General features: G+C 43.8%; 1 protein-coding gene across 1 annotated transcript in view; it reads left to right on the forward strand.

Annotated features, from left to right (window-relative positions):
- mmp15b (matrix metallopeptidase 15b) overlaps nt 1–16122 on the forward strand; it is a 35666-nt gene that overhangs the window by 4355 nt on the left and 15189 nt on the right. The window contains exons 2-7 of the mRNA XM_031846251.1: nt 3509–3657; nt 4009–4131; nt 4296–4603; nt 9355–9516; nt 10499–10695; nt 14856–14994. Coding sequence (XP_031702111.1) covers nt 3509–3657; nt 4009–4131; nt 4296–4603; nt 9355–9516; nt 10499–10695; nt 14856–14994 — 1078 coding nt within the window. The remainder of the gene's footprint in view (nt 1–3508; nt 3658–4008; nt 4132–4295; nt 4604–9354; nt 9517–10498; nt 10696–14855; nt 14995–16122) is intronic.

Below are 16122 nucleotides of genomic sequence, written 5' to 3' on the forward strand. Positions count from 1 at the left end.
ACACACACACACACACACACACACACACACACACACACACGGTCCTGGCAGCTTTTACAACTCCTTGTATATTGCTGGGTCTGGTTTTGGCAGGTGAGCTCAAGGACTCTTTGAAAGATTTAATAGACGAGGCCGAGCGTGCACGAGGCTCTCCCTCTTGTTTCGTATTCAGCCCAGCTGATGAGGGAAGGTGAGCGGCCACACTGAGGTGCTTTGCTGCTTGAGGTGAGGGGCGGCAACGGGTTCTCGTGCCTCCATATGTCTTCCCCGACGGCGCTGCAGCTCCCAGCGCGTTAACCCGACTGCAGCCTGTTGTAAATACTTGTCCCAAAGTGTGCAGAGACAACATCAGATTCCACAAACGCCAACGGACATGAAGGCATTTCCCTTTTTCATCAAGTGCTATCACTGCTGCAATGACGACCGTGTGGAGATACAGGGGGGGGGGGGCGCATTAAAACAAGCGCCCTGTTTTTATCTTCAGGCAGGATGAAATATGAACCATTAAGTGACATGAAATACTGCTTAGTTGTTTTTGTCATTTAGTAAATCCATGTATTGTATTCTCTTCAACTCAACTAATCTCTTTAGTAAGAACAATACTCTGCATCTCAAGAGTTTGGAGGGTCGGTGGCTTTTTTAATCACTTTATGAAAAAACAACGCAAAACAAAAACACATTAGCAAGGAAAGTTAGGCAATAAATACAGATTAGTATGTATTTAATGTTAATCAAAGGCTTTTACGAGGACACGTTGGTGTTTTCAACAGCTGCCCGCACTACGAGAGAGCCACCAGTTAACACGGTCTCTGGTTGAACCATAATACCGGCTATGGCTACAAGCTATTAAATGTGTTGACCACCGCTGGACCGCTTGTAGCTCCCTTTAAAAAACCCTTTGTCATGGTGTTTGACGTTCTGTTCATGAACACGTTACATGCTAGGTTACTCCTACACATACATGCATATCTGTTGCTTACAAACTGTCAAAGGCTCTCTACTGATCTTAGCTATTGTGTAGCAAATGAAAACATGAACCCTTAGGTTATTTCAGATGAGAAGAGTGTTTTTTGAACCCTGCCACCTGTTTCCCTTGCCTGTGTGTGTGTGTGTGTTCGGGTGTGAGTGTATTTAGATAGTGTGTCAGGAAGTGCATGTTTGCATTGGACAGTGTGTGTGTGTGTGTGTGTGTGTGTGTTTGCTGAAGCTTCCTTATCTTAAAGGCAGAGGTTGGTCTCGGTCACGTCAAGTTCACCCCTCTGTACTCCTCTTCCTGCTCCCACACACTCACCCACAGAGTGGACTGCCAGAGAGAGAGAGAGAGAGAGAAAATGCTCAAATAATAAAAAGGTTTTTTAAGCTCTACGTCTGCAAGAGGAAATAATAAAGGTGTTAATAACATGTGAAAGAGATGAGATAACTCTTAATTGATCCCCAGGAAATGAGGTGTTACAGCAGCAGAAGAAGAAACAAAATATGATAGTGGTGACAACTGCACTTACAGTATATCGAAAATCAGTGACGTCTCTATTCAGATACAAAAAGTAAACTGCAAGTAGAGAAAATGTACAACAGACTGAAGTAAAAAGCTTTAGTGTTGTGTGTTTACTGTGCAATAATGAGATATGTGTGCTCCGACTGCCAATACAAATTGACCAGCAGTAGTTAAAGTACTTGTGTACAAAGAGTATAGTATGAAGTATAATAGGACGGTATAGGGTGACACGAGACATATATTACAGAGTGTATAGCGCTTTAGCTCTGCACTGTATGATATTAATATAATAATGCGCAATACCATATATAATAATACGTGATAACTGAAAAGGGCATCAACTGCTGGAGTAGCAGACCCACAGAGCTCACCACATAGCAGCCTGTCTTTACAAAAATGAAGCGGGCTGTGAGGGCCTGAGGGCTCGAACGCCCGGTGTGCACCCTGGACCTCCCGGACCGCCAGCAGAGAGACTATAGAGACACCGGGTTCTCCGCTCGGCTCCTTTGAGTGTGCCGTGTTTTCACCACAGACATTTCTTCTGCATTGACTTCATCAAATTGTAAAGATGCGTTTTATCGAATATGTTTTCTAACCTAAAGAGAGAAAGAGACCAGAAGAAGCACATCAAGACTTGTTGAATTACATACGGATCCTCTGCTTTTACTTCCAACATTTGATCTTTTATTTCATCTTTCTTTTTTTTTGGCAAATGAGCTTTCTGAAGAACTTTTTTGCTGCTGTCAGAAGAACTTTTGAAGTAAAAGCTTAACCTTCAGAGGTGCTACTTCATCAGAGGCCTTCTATATGTAGCGGCTGACAGTAGTCATCTAGTGCCGTAATTGATCCCAATGATCATGATGATGGATGAGAGGCCGTCGGGCTCTGTCAGACTCAGCTCAGCCTCTGTCAGTGATTGATTGATCAGATGTTACTGCATTAATCTGCTCTAATGGTGGAGGATGGTATCACCCAACTGGGCTCTGTGTCGCTAACGTCCATTCCTCTCATCGGTGGGCTCTATTACATGCAGTCCTGTTGTAGTAGTGCAGACAGAGCAGGATACTCAGGGAGGAGAGCGGAAACGGTAAATCAAGGAAGGTCTGGGAGGCTCTTTGTAATTCCTTTTCATTGGACCATGGGGACACTTTGTTTGTGTGGGACGTACATACAACATAATAAACCCTTTGTCTGTCAATTAATATCATGTAATACACACAGTCACACACCTTTACATTCCTGTACTGATTCAGTGCGTGAATAGACACATCAATACATAGTTTGAGATAGATATACTATACACAGTATAGAATAATATTCTTCTCTGATATGGATAAACAAACAATATAATTTTCTGTTAAAGAAAAGCCATAAAAACGGCAATTGGTGCATCTCTGGCCTCCGATCAACATGGTAGGCAAACGTGCGTGAGCACACGTGCACACTCAGATAAACGCCCTGCTGCATCCCCCCGCACCCCACCCACCCGTGGGGAGCGTGTCCATGTGTCGGCCTATCTGGTGTCTCAGACTACCCGATGTGCAAGCGCTTGGCTTGTGTGTGCGCGTCATATTAGGTTTCCACATAACAGGTGGGATGGACTTTTGCGTCATCTGTGAATGGGTTCGATTTCACATTTTCTCCCTAAAGTCTGTCATTACACCCCTCCACACACGCTCCCAGAAGACAGTGTGGTAGAGTAGGTCTCGCAGTGAGACGGGTGTCCGTCTGAGTACCAGGGCAAACCTCATGATTACAGAAGGAGAAAGACAGTTTCAGTCACTTTCCATCATTTCTATTTGCATTTTCTTGTCATAATTCACTTCTAGATCATAAACGTCTGTGTAGAGTGAACTGTCTGGGTATAAAGGCCTATTGTGTACACTTTCTGTCTTTGGGTAAATCTTTATGAATTTGATTCTGTCAATATGTCGATATGAATCTAGTGAGCCTTGATTTAGGAATACTCAGTATCTGTAACAGATTCCTGTATGTTTTTCTTCCTGTCTCCAGTCATGGCTGAGGATGTACGGGTACCTGCCCCAGGCCAGCAGACAGATGTCCACCATGCGATCGGCTCAGATCCTATCCTATGCCATCAGCGACATGCAGCGGTTCTACAGCCTGGAGGTCACTGGACAGATGGACCCTCAAACCATCAGGTCAAGCACGGATTAAAGACTTACACCCACTCATAAGAAGAAAAAACATTATGGACCACTGTCCTGCAACACATTTTAGGCCCCAAACTGTAGTTCAATTGGTAGTTTTGCAGAGCCACTGAAATGTTTTTAATAGGATGGTTTGACCTAGAATTTGTCAACATGGACTTGTAACTAGGACAGGATGAGTTCCTTTTGAGGAACAGGATCTGTGAGCTGGCTGCACTAGGGGGCTTTAAATTAAACAACACAAAGAACACAGACATCAAGAGGAGAAAGTGGAGGTTTTTACATGGTGTTCCCCTTCATCTCCTCTCCTTCCTGCTGCTGACTTCCTTTTAACTCCTTCAGTGCCATGAAGAGACCCCGCTGCGGCGTGCCCGACAAGTTTGGAGGCCAGATCAAAACCAACGTGCGGCGGAAGCGCTTTGCCCTCACGGGACATAAATGGAACAAAGGCCACCTCACTTACAGGTAACAGAAAGACCGTTTGCTAGTCTTACTAGTTGTAGGAGGCTACTGTAAAAAAATTAAGTTGGGATTTGAATGAATTCAGCTTTTATGTTTTTCATTTCCTTTGTTGCCCATGAATCCACAAAGTGATATGCTTTTCCCTCTTCCCTCATTTGTTCCCGTAGCATCCAGAATTACACTCCCAAGATCGGAGAGTACAACTCATACGAAGCCATCCGTCGGGCGTTCAAAGTCTGGGAGACGGTGACCCCATTGACCTTTGAGGAGATTCCCTACCAGGAGATCAAATACGGACGCCGCAAGGAGCCCGACATCATGATCTTCTTCGCTTCGGGCTTCCATGGAGACAGCTCTCCTTTTGATGGGGAGGGAGGCTTCCTGGCGCACGCATACTTCCCGGGACCCGGAATGGGCGGGGACACCCACTTTGACTCGGATGAACCGTGGACCATAGGAAACCACAACATACAAGGTAAATGCTCACCGCCGGAAGAATAGGGAACGTCTGTTGCATTGCGGATTTTAGGGACAGTGGTGGTTTTCTTTAGTCACGGCCAAATGCTACAAAGGAAAATAACTGAAAGCAGAATTAACAAGTGGGAAGGAAATGTCGTTCCAAACATGCTAATCGAAAACAAACACCTTTCTAGGAGAGGTCTTTAGGAACAGAAACGCCGTCTTCAGGTGGGTGGAGGTTTTGATGCACAAGTTGACAGCTTGCAGTGTTGAGAAGCTTTTTCTTTAGGTCTTTAGGGATGTCGGTGGTTATTTAGGCCTTCGGCCATTCCAGCTGATGAGCAGTTTGCAGCCCTGTGTCGTGTCATGTATCGGTTGTAATGGATCTGTATAGCTGATTGCAAACAGCTGTCCCCATCGCTTTGCTCCGCCCCTAACTAGAGTTGGCACGGCTCAGCTAGCTACATCATCTCTCATTTGTCAGGCTCCGGCTGCTCCATTTACCTCTGTGCAGGTTCAAAGCCGACCTCTTTGTAGTCCTCTGACTTACCTAATCCATTACCTCTGTGATCCCTCTGTACGAGCAGCGCCAGGCACGTGTTTGGACTTTTGTTCTTTTGAGGACTTCAGTTTGCTGAAATCATTGCCCAAACCCATCCGAACACTTTCTTTAATATGAACCCCAAACCCAACTAGAAAATTCCTAAAGAAATTTTGACAGTGTGGCTTCTACTGCCCGAAGAAATCGCAATATATACACACGCCAATGTTACCGGTAGTGTCATTCAGGTTCAATTGAGATAGCGCTACTCTCTTTTCTGCATTTTAGATTCATACTCTTGGATTGAAACTTGTATTTGTGGGGCTTTTATTTTGAAAGGGTGGGACTGGGTGGGTGAGAGAGGGGGAGAGGAGACAGAATCATAATGTTTGACACTAAAATGAGAGGCTTCATCACAAGCATTCCAGTTAGAATTCATTCTGTGGGGCTTTTAATTTGAAATGGGGGGAGGGGGGGGAAAAGTCCTCTAAAAATATCTAAGACCTGAATGACAGAGAGAGAGAGGGGGAGGGAGGGAGAGAGACTCCTCTGTTTTATCTTTTACAGCTTACATAACTATTGTCCTGCTCTGCCATGTCTTTCCTCGTCTCTCCCTCTTGTGTCGCGGTGCGGCGAATCAGGAAACTTATCAGAATACCCATATTTGATTGGCTGAGCTGCATCACGTATATCTCTAAATCATGTGTGTGCAGCTTTTATTTTAAAATGGGGGGGGGGTCCTCTAAAAGTCTCCAAGACCTGAATGACTCACACACAGAGAGAGAGAGACAGACAGAGAGATAGAGGGAGAGGAGTGTATGTGCGTGTGTGTCTCAGTGCCTCTGTGTGTTTATCAACATCACTAATGAGCTCATATAAACACCTGTGTGCTTGGGTGCATGTTGGTGATTGGAGCACCTGTGTGTTAGAGGCTAATTAAGAGAGAGTGAACAGTGATTTTCAACAAAACTACCTGTCAAACATATGCCCTTCATACCAAAACCATGAGACTAATCAATAGAATATGGATACCGTGAGAGAGATAAGACTCTGGCAAATGCGGAGATGTGTTTTTTATGTTTGTGGTGTTAAAATGTGAGCTCCAGCGCAATGTGCAAAACTGGTACCGTCTGCTTTCTTTGAGAAATGAGTGGTCAGATTTAACATGGAGTCTAATGGAGCAGTTGGTTGGAGTTCATGTCGCTCTGTGGCTCTTTGAGCCAAATGTGTAAATCTGTGGGATTCCACAGACATCTGTGTGCGACAGCACAACATTTCCAAGCTTTTTGGCCAAAAATGGTGTATATAGAGTAAAAATTGTGGGAGCTAGAGCAATTTGTTTGGAAGAATCACAGAATATTTTCCTGCTCCGCTCCACTCTGACAGTTATGCTCTCACTCTAGCTCTTAACGAGCTGCGCAATACACACCCATTATAAAACCTGAAACTTAATCTGCGACTTCATAAAAACTGTGCTAGCTATCAAAATGTCCCTTTAGCTCAATAAAGTGCAGCATTGTGTCTACGTTTTAAACTTTGAATCATGTTTCTACGTTAATGTACGGCTAGTCAATATGTGCCCAAAGTTAAGTGTTTTTTTAGCTGTCTTCACGCCGAAACCCCATTCAAGTGAATGAAGAAATTTTGCTCAGTTTTTGGGGATTTTCGGGAATTTTCAGGAAAACCGCAAGCGAATCTCTCCGGAAAATAGATAGCACACTATTCCCGATCAGGCCGCACGTTGATGTATTTTTCACGCCGCTGTTGGCAACGCTGTGTGAGGAGAAGCGCGCCAAACTTCATTTTGCTCAGTTTTTCGGGGTTTTCCGTGATTTTCGGGAAAACCGCTGGGCGAATCTCTCTGAAAAATAGTTTCCGCGCTATTCCCGATCAGGCCGCACCTTTTGATGTATTTTTCACGCCGCTGTTGGCAACGCTGTGTGAGGAGAGGCGCGCCAAACTTTTGGATAAACCTGATTGTTATTATTATGGGTAAGCCCGATGGATAATATACAGTGTGCTTTGGCACAGGAACTGCCTTGTGCCACAAAGCCACACTGAATTACAACTCTTAACACCAATGTCAAGCACTAAGCTCATCATATGCAGCAGTGAGAATTAAGACAAGTCTTCAGAGTTCCTCCTCTTTCTGTGCACCCATTAACCCTGCTGAGGGATTTTCTTTTTCTCGCAACAATGGGCTTTCTTGCCCTGTTATCTCCATACACACAACAGCCACAGACAGACAGATACACTGTGTGTGTGTGTGTGTGTGTGTGTGTGTGTATCTCTGTGATCAGCTGTGTGTGGGATGTGCAGCAGGACAGATCACAGGGACGGAGGAATGCCACAGTAAGTGGGAGTGTGTTCCACTCTTTAGACCGGTCCCTTTGTTGCACCGCGCTGCTTAAAAGCAAAGCAGAAGCAAATTACAATCCTGTCTGACTTGAGTTGGACTCACGTCTAATTAATCAAATTTTTCACAGATGAAGTCCTCATTCAACTTCAGCGTTCCTACTATCTTCGTATCGCACAAATGCTAAATCCGGTGGTGAAATTTGAATTTTGTCTTTATTTTTTTCTGCTGGCGAAACTCATGCAGATTGATCCACCTGATTGGGTGACCGTGTCTTTTGTGTTGTATAGCATCCAGACCAATCGAGCTTCATTCAGCAGATCTGTTTTTGGCTATTATCAATCAAAACAGCAACCAGTCTATGGTTCTAGTTCGTCAAATGTAAAGATGTTCTGCTTCTGAATATTGTTAGGTTTTACACTGTTAGTCGAACAAAATAAACAATTTGAATATATCAGTCGGACAAATAACCAATTTACTGAGCTCCAGTACCGCAGTACTGACGCAGATGTTTCAGGAGAATTCCTCCAGAACCACTGTTCATATGCTGGGGCAAACAAAAGTAAAGGAGATTGTATCTTAACCTCGCATGAAACAGTATAATTGTTTAAAATGAGAAGTCGTCTGCCCTGCCCAGAATCGTGACCTCTGACCTCCTTTTAGGCAGGGTCAAACAGAGACAGGCTTTGGCTTAGGGATCTATAGCTACACATAAAAAATGAATGCGACGTCAGTTGGCGGTAAAAGCACAAATACCTTTCATCCGTTCTTTGCAGCCGTGGTTGCTTCTCTTCCCCTTGAGCTCAGTCTCATTCGTCAGCGAAGAACAGTTCTGTTGGTGTAAACCTTGTGACGCACAGTGCCATTAACCAGCCTTCTTTTCACACGGAGGCTCTAACAAAAAACAGCTTTTTGCTCTTTTCATCTCCCTAAAACACACCTCACTCAGATATAAAGGTCAGAGTCTTTCATTGTTTGTGGTCAGATGAGACTAATGTGAGTAACTCACTGGCAGAGAGACTGTGGTTGTCGTGGCGCCGCTTTAGTGTGCGTGTCCTTTGCAGGGAGGTGTGAGATGTGGTAAACAAGCGAACAATGCCTCGAAGACCTGAAGTGGGACTTGAATGACAAAATGTGGAGTCAGAAAGCAATAGTTGCATTGGCTGAACTCCTAACTTTGCCGAGACCTTTGAAGTCTGCTGCTGCTTTTGTCCATCCAACTGAGCGGTTGTCACAGTTACCTCACAAAGGCCTCTTTATCTCCTCTCTCTCTCTCCATCCTCGGCCACCTCTAGCACTCCGTCTCGCCCCCTCTGCTGTTTTGTCCCCTCACAGCTTAGGATGCCGCGAGGACATTCATGTGACTCTGAAATTACAGATGGTGGGGGAGATGTGCACTGTGATTGTCCTTGTGTGTATGTGCCTTTTGCAAATGAGGAGATGCACAAGGACAGGCATCCAGATCGTCTCCCCTTCCCCCCCACACAGCAGTGACATCACCAGGTCCCAATTCCCCCGACAGCATGATGTCACTAGCGCTAAAATCCGACCAATCGCTGCGCCAGACAAAATGGCTCGCGAGTTCAGAGTTCACGGAGAGCAGGGCCGGGCAATAAAGAGGTGTTGACCGAGGGGAAGTACCCAAAATCCCTTCAGAGATGAACTTATAGGAATGTATTCATTGGGACTTCCTGCTCCCTCTGAGCTGCAGCTTATGCGGCCCCATAAGTGATTTTCATAAGACACACATGTATGAATGCAGAGGGATACATCTATTCTTTCTCTCTTCTTCTGAATATACTCAAGCAATCCCTTTCCAAAGATTAAAGGTAAACAAAATGAAGTGCATATTTTACGATTGTTCACACAGGTAATGACCTCTTCCTGGTGGCGGTGCACGAGCTGGGCCACGCCCTGGGTTTAGAGCACTCCAACAACCCGCTGGCCATCATGGCTCCCTTTTATCAATGGATGGAGACAGAGAACTTCCAGTTGCCCGAGGACGATCTGCGGGGCATACAGCAGATCTATGGTAGGCTGTTTAGTGTTTAATGGACGACGCTCTCCTTACAGTGTGTTGAATCACCAGGACGTGAGCTGGTGTTTCACACTTTCTGTAGTATAGAAACAGAACAACAACAAAAGTACCACTCTGTCAAAGACAAGTTTACCAATACCAATAGATTGACTTGATTTATCTTGGAATCCATTTTCAATTAGTGTTTTGAAAATATTAAAGCCATAGTGCGACATCTCTGGAAATTTTTGCTGAGCGTTAGATGAGAAAACTGATTACATTGTCATATCAGTTAAATATGGAGTTACAGGTGGGAGACGGTTAGCTTAGCATAAAGACTGAAAGCAGGGGATTTTTTTTTTTACCAATACCTCTAAAGCTCGCTAAGTAGCACATTTATTTCCTGCTCGTTTAATCTGTACCAAAAATAATATCAAACATATTGTGTAAATGTTTGGTTATGGTTACAGACTATCTCTCCATCTTCCTACACTTGTATTTTGAGTGTTATTCATTTGCCAAAAAGATAGACAAAGAGCTCAGAAACAAAGTAGCATTATTATAATTGTTTTGTTTTTTTATTCAGATTTTCTGTTGATTATCGTCATAATATACTTATTGTGAATTATTTTGGCCACGATAATCGTATAGTTAGTTTCCATTCTTTATGCTACGCTAAGCTAACCGTCTCCTCACTGTATCTGTCTGTATCCTAAAGATGTACTGTATATGAGAGTGGTATCAATCTTCTCAGCTAACTCCTGGCAAGAAAACAAACAGATGTATGTATATCATGTTGAACTATTCCTTCAAGCAGTTTTGACTCTTTGACACTAACTTTAAGTTTATTCCTATTCATACCCAGTTCTTTCATTCATGTAAATGAGGCAGTATTGAGCTTTAGTGTGCTCTTTTCATTCGCTCAGCCTTATATCTTGTCATTATGCATAATGTGATAAAACATGTCAACCCCCCTCCTGTCCGTTTGTCCATACAGGTCAACCAGGCGGCAGCCCCACCCAGGCCCTGCCCACCGTGACACCCCGTCGACCGGAGCCCAGGCCCCCTCAGACACCTCCTCGGCACCCTGACCGCCCCAGGACCACCGAAAGACCAGACCACTATGGACCCAATATCTGTGAAGGGAACTTTGACACGGTCGCTGTGCTCCGAGGAGAGATGTTCGTCTTCAAGGTAACTGGTTTGAGGATTTGAACTCCAGCCACGGACCTGCTAGCTTCTTAGTTATGAGCATACAGTACAACTTTAGAAGAGATGTGTTGACCTCCTCAGTGGTTTACTACATGTCCTTGCTTGGAAATGCAGTGGGCTTCCAGCAGAGGAGCTGTCCTGACAGCTTAACTGTGTCAATAAATTAGTTATCCCCTTTCTGTAGAACCAGTTTGAAACAAATGGCATGTGCACAGCCAACAAGGGGTCTGTTTTCAATCAGGTCCTGGAGGATTGTAAACCAACAGGGCCAATGTCTTTTATGAGGCGGAACACTGTTAAAAGGGTGGAGTGTGGTCAGGTGTTTGCATTAAAGAGCCCCTGGACCCAAACAAAACATTCATAAGCAGACCTATTAGCTGGCTTTTTACCTTTAGGAGGTATGTTTTAGAAAACTGTTTACCAGAACAAGTCATTTCGCTGTTGGCTGAAGCTGCTGTCAGCTGTTTCATATTATTTATTTAATCTTTAAGGTCTTCTGATATTATGCAACTCAGCCATGTGGTCACATGTCAGTCAATCAGCCACGACTGCTGTTAGAGGCAGGGCCGTCACAAAGTGTTATATTTTTTTAAAGTGTTGCTTTTTTCTTATTTCGTGACACTTGTTAGCAAGACACTGGAAGCGGAAGTCTTTGGGGGGAATTGTCCACCATATTAGTTTGACCGGCAAATGTCTCTGAATGCTTAGGAGGTGTGCTTTATTGCCTCTGCAGCTGAGAATTTCATGGTTTTTGAGGAATGTCGTGACATGAACTACTTGAAGGATAACTACACTGGTCTTTCTCCTGTGAGCCTAGTGTCTTAACTATCAACATGCTGTACGGTGCACACGGCTATTGAAGTTGACATTGATGCATACATCTGCTAAGTGTTTTCACCTATCCTGGAGGTAATGGTTCCTGGTCAGTGTCGATCAGGGACGGATTAGGAATGAAAAATGGCCCCGGACTTCCAGACTCGGACCGGACCACCGCAACCTTTCCCAGTGACCCAGGCCACATTTATGTAAACAAGATTACTGAACAACATTTAGAACAACAACTTAAGTTAAATAGATATAAATAAAACAAGGGAAACGTGTTGCTCTTAGGAGAAGACTGGCCAGAAGAAGCACATATTCGTACAAGGGCAACGACAACAAAGATGGAAGAATCTCTGGAACCATCTGACCAGTATGATATTAACATATTAGCTACATAATGTTTTGAGTCATGTATTAACATGGTAAATACCAGTAGTAGAATAATAATCATAATTGGATGATACAGTAGTTTAAGAAATACACAACCGACACTTCCTTGTGCAAGAAATATGGTCTACATTGGTGGGTTAGTCAACAATCATAACCATTTATGCATAACAATGAGTACAACACAAATCAAAACATTTTTTAATGTCCCGCCCCATCCAGTCTGTGGTTGGTCAGTTTACGAAAAGTGACACTTTTGACTTTGTGAAAAGTTGAACTTTTTGAAAGAATGTTTCAACAGAAATGCGCCAGATATTGCTACATAGCCAGCTAGCCAAATCCAAACCTTGCTTAGCTTATCCCCTATTGTCTTCTGTCTTAACGCTTGAGCTGCAAAACCTTAACTAACAAACTGTCAGTCAAGGTTTGGGAGGAGGATGTGGGCTTGTGCTTAATCAAAGTGGGCCGACGACTCATCTGTCTGGCTCTTGTTTTGTGTTTTGGCCAGTCCGACTATGGTGCCAATAATGCAAGACGTTGATGTGGCCATTCTCAACGTTGAGTTAACTGAAAGTTCAGCAGCGAACACAACTCCATTTCTTCCTGTGTGCTTTCTCCTCTTCGGGATCCGTGCGGTGATGCTCTATACATAGTGCAGCTCTACACAGATAAGTGAGGATGTGTTTCAGGGTCAGCGGAGGTGTCCAGTGTTGGCAGCGCTGACCGCTGAAGAGGTGTGCAGATATCAGACAGAGCTGGACATGGAACACCCAGGAAAGGAAAGGAAAATGAGATGCTGTCATGATATCTGACATTTCACGGGGAAGCGCAGCAGTAGGGATTCAAACAGCTGAAGATATCCAACAGCATTAATGAGCCACATCTTGAACTGGATCCCAGTAAGCCATCTGACGGGCCTGTGTCCAGAGTGAAATATAAAACTACTTTGAGCTGATGGAAAAAAGTGATGCAGGTGCTTCTGTTTGCATTAGTGTTATTGGAGAGTCGAACATAACAGAGCCCTGTCCCTCCAGACACACAGAGATCAGCCTATGAATATCTCCTATCTGACACTGACCAGTAGTAATCAGACTTGGCGTACAGCTGCCTGGACAAGTGCTGCACGTGGTCAAACAGTTATATCTGTGCTCTTGGGTTTCATCCCAGCCCGTAATGTCTATGTTCTTGGGTTTCATCCACAGTCTGGATAGCGTTAATCAGTTTCCATAATTAACTTTTTCCTAGCCCTCTGGTGGTTTTTAAACGGATAGAGATGACCCGTCGGCCCGTTGTTTCTTCATGTTCAGCCATCAAGCGCTGCGGCTCTATGCATTGCATTGTCGGTTTCCCTGCTTTGTTCCAGACTGAAACATCTCAACATCTATCTGTGGGACTGCCATGACATTTTGAACGGACATTCATAGTCCCCAGAGGATGCATCCTAGCAATGTTTGTGATCCCATGACTTTTTCCCAACTAGTGTCACCCAGCAAGTTTACATTTGTTGTTTTTTAGTGAAAAACTATTGGACGGATGGCCATGAACTTTGGTTCACACATTCATGGCCCCTTTCAGGATGAATTTTAATAACTTTGGTGCTGTTCGGTGTTTGCGGCAACGCGATGGAACGGCAACATCTCAGGTCAACATGTGTCCATATTCTCTGGAAATGCTCCAGCCTTGCGTCTTTTCTCACTTCTTGATAGTCCCGTGGTCAGAGAGTCAAAGGTGACATATGCACATCAGATATTATTGTCGCAAAATGTTGTCGGCAAGCATTGACTGCTATTAATACCTCTGTTTTATTGTCATTTAGCAGTGGACTTCATTTCTCACTGCGCTGTTCATATTCAAACTGTCCTGTAGATTTGCGATTCAGAAATTGCACTTATTAATGGTGGACACATGGCTCTTCTCTGCTCTCGCTCTGCATAGGCAGAACAACTTACTTAATGTCCTGTGTGAGAGTGGGAGCAATCCTTGGCACATCAGTACCACTCTCTCTTCTCCACAAAGCCCTGTCCATTATAAGAAGAAAGGGGCTGTCATTTCTTTTCTCCGCTGCTAGTATTTCTTCACAGCAGAGGGCTGGACGTAGAGACGGCCAGCAGAGCTCCATATTGAAACTCCCACACGGAGATGCACTCTGTTCTGCCGAGGACTAATATGGTCAACTTAGTCTTAATCTGGGCGCCGCAGAGGAGCGGCAGTCAGACCACACAAACGGAGGAGCGTGCGGCCTGTTCGGTTGGTTCGCGTCCCTCAGCTGCCTCCGTTCCGTTCTGCGCCGTCCTGTCTACCAGAGTGTCCTGTGTGAAGGACAAAACCGGCTGTGCTTGCCAGAAAGAAGCAGCACGGAGTGTTTCACAGTTACATTATCCAGGACAAGCAGGGCTACTGACTCACCACTTCTGAATGAGTGTGAGGGCTGCTGGTGTAAATCTGTCTGCTGGCGCGTGTGCGCAGCATAAAGAGTAGATATATGTGCTCTGTGCTCAGGTTCAAATGCACCACCAGTGATTTTCCTTGTTTCTTGCCACCGATGACAGTTCTTTTATGAAAGTTCTCTGGTATCCGGCTGTGATCAACAGAGGGAGGGCAATAAAGCCACCAGAGCGGAGACTTGACTATTATTAGCCTGCCGGGGATCCGCTGTTGTTAGTTTATTGTAGGTTCTGGTCTAGATATCCTGCAGGCCGCAGTTTGCTTGGCATGATGACCATCAAGTGTCGGACCTCAGAGAAATATACTTAGAATGAGATATGAAGCCATACAGTACGTGTTGAACCTGTTTGGGAATTTGGTTTACTTTGGCTTGGAGCCTCAGGAGTTAAGAAAGACAAAGAGAAACCAATGAGTCTTTCAAGCTGTATTCAACTGGCAATAAGAGACGACACACACTCAAACACACCGGTTCATTTCTTCCCCCTCAGGGCCGTTGGTTCTGGCGGGTGCGTAGGAACAGGGTTCTGGATAACTACCCCATGCCCATCGGTCACTTCTGGAGGGGTCTGCCCGGAGACATAGACGCTGCCTACGAGAGACACGACGGCAGGTTCGTCTTCTTTAAAGGTAAGCAAATGCTGATACACTACGCAAGTTTTAGTACTAAAGAAGATTTATGTAGTGTGCTGGGATTTATTGCAGCAAAGATCATCTGTACCTCGCTGTGTTTTAGATATAAAATGATAACTGGTCAGTACCATTACTTGTTGGCTTTTATACTGTAGGTCAGGGAGGAAGTGTCGAATCAAACGTTTAATATAGCAGAAACCTGCAATTATCATATTTTTTTTGAATTGTATAAAACAAATACCACAGTTTTTCTCAACTCTACACACAAATCTAAAAAACATTTACACAAAAGCTAAAACTCCACTAATCTCCTGCAAAATAAAACTCTGCATGCAAATCAATGCTGTCTTCTCAAAACGGTATTTTGTGCTCAATTGATACACACACACACACACCATCATATGCCATTTTTAAGAGCCAGTTGAACACTTATGTGCTCAATGGAAAACTCTACTGTGATTGGAAAACAATACAATGTAAAATTCTAGTATGAATTCTTTATCAGAGACTTGTGCTTTTTGTATATTCAGTGATACGTTCATGTGCAGTCTGTCATAAAATCATTTTATGCTGAAGTTTCTTCAAATTTGGCACAAACAGTCCATTTGGACTCAAGGATGAATTGATTATTTGGTGGTCAAAGGTCACTGTGACTTCACAAAACATGTTTTTGGCCATAACTCGATAATCCATATGCTCATTCATTTTTCACAAATATCTTAATATGATACAAATGATAACGCGATGACAGTTTGGACAGACATGGATGTAAATGACAACATGACTGGTAAATGGTAATTCTGGTTGTAGAATTCATACTCAAATACAGAAACACAAATATACTGTAATATAAACAAAAACATTTCTCCCCCAAAATACTGTATACATCCCAACAAACACAAAGGCAGATGTGTAAAGTATTCTACATACAGATCAATGTGCTGTAGACGACTATAGTTTGAATCTGGCCACAGCACTTCATCAACATCACAGTGAATGTTCCCCCAGGGCAATACTGTAAATACTGTGGAGTTAGAAATATACACTGGTCCCCTCTCTCTCTCTCTCTGTATATACAGTATATATATATATATATATATATATATATATATATATATATATATA

Source organism: Anarrhichthys ocellatus, unplaced genomic scaffold, assembly GCF_004355925.1.
Source record: "Anarrhichthys ocellatus isolate YVR2014 unplaced genomic scaffold, GSC_Weel_1.0 scaffold6, whole genome shotgun sequence".
In the NCBI taxonomy this organism is placed as follows: domain Eukaryota; kingdom Metazoa; phylum Chordata; class Actinopteri; order Perciformes; family Anarhichadidae; genus Anarrhichthys; species Anarrhichthys ocellatus.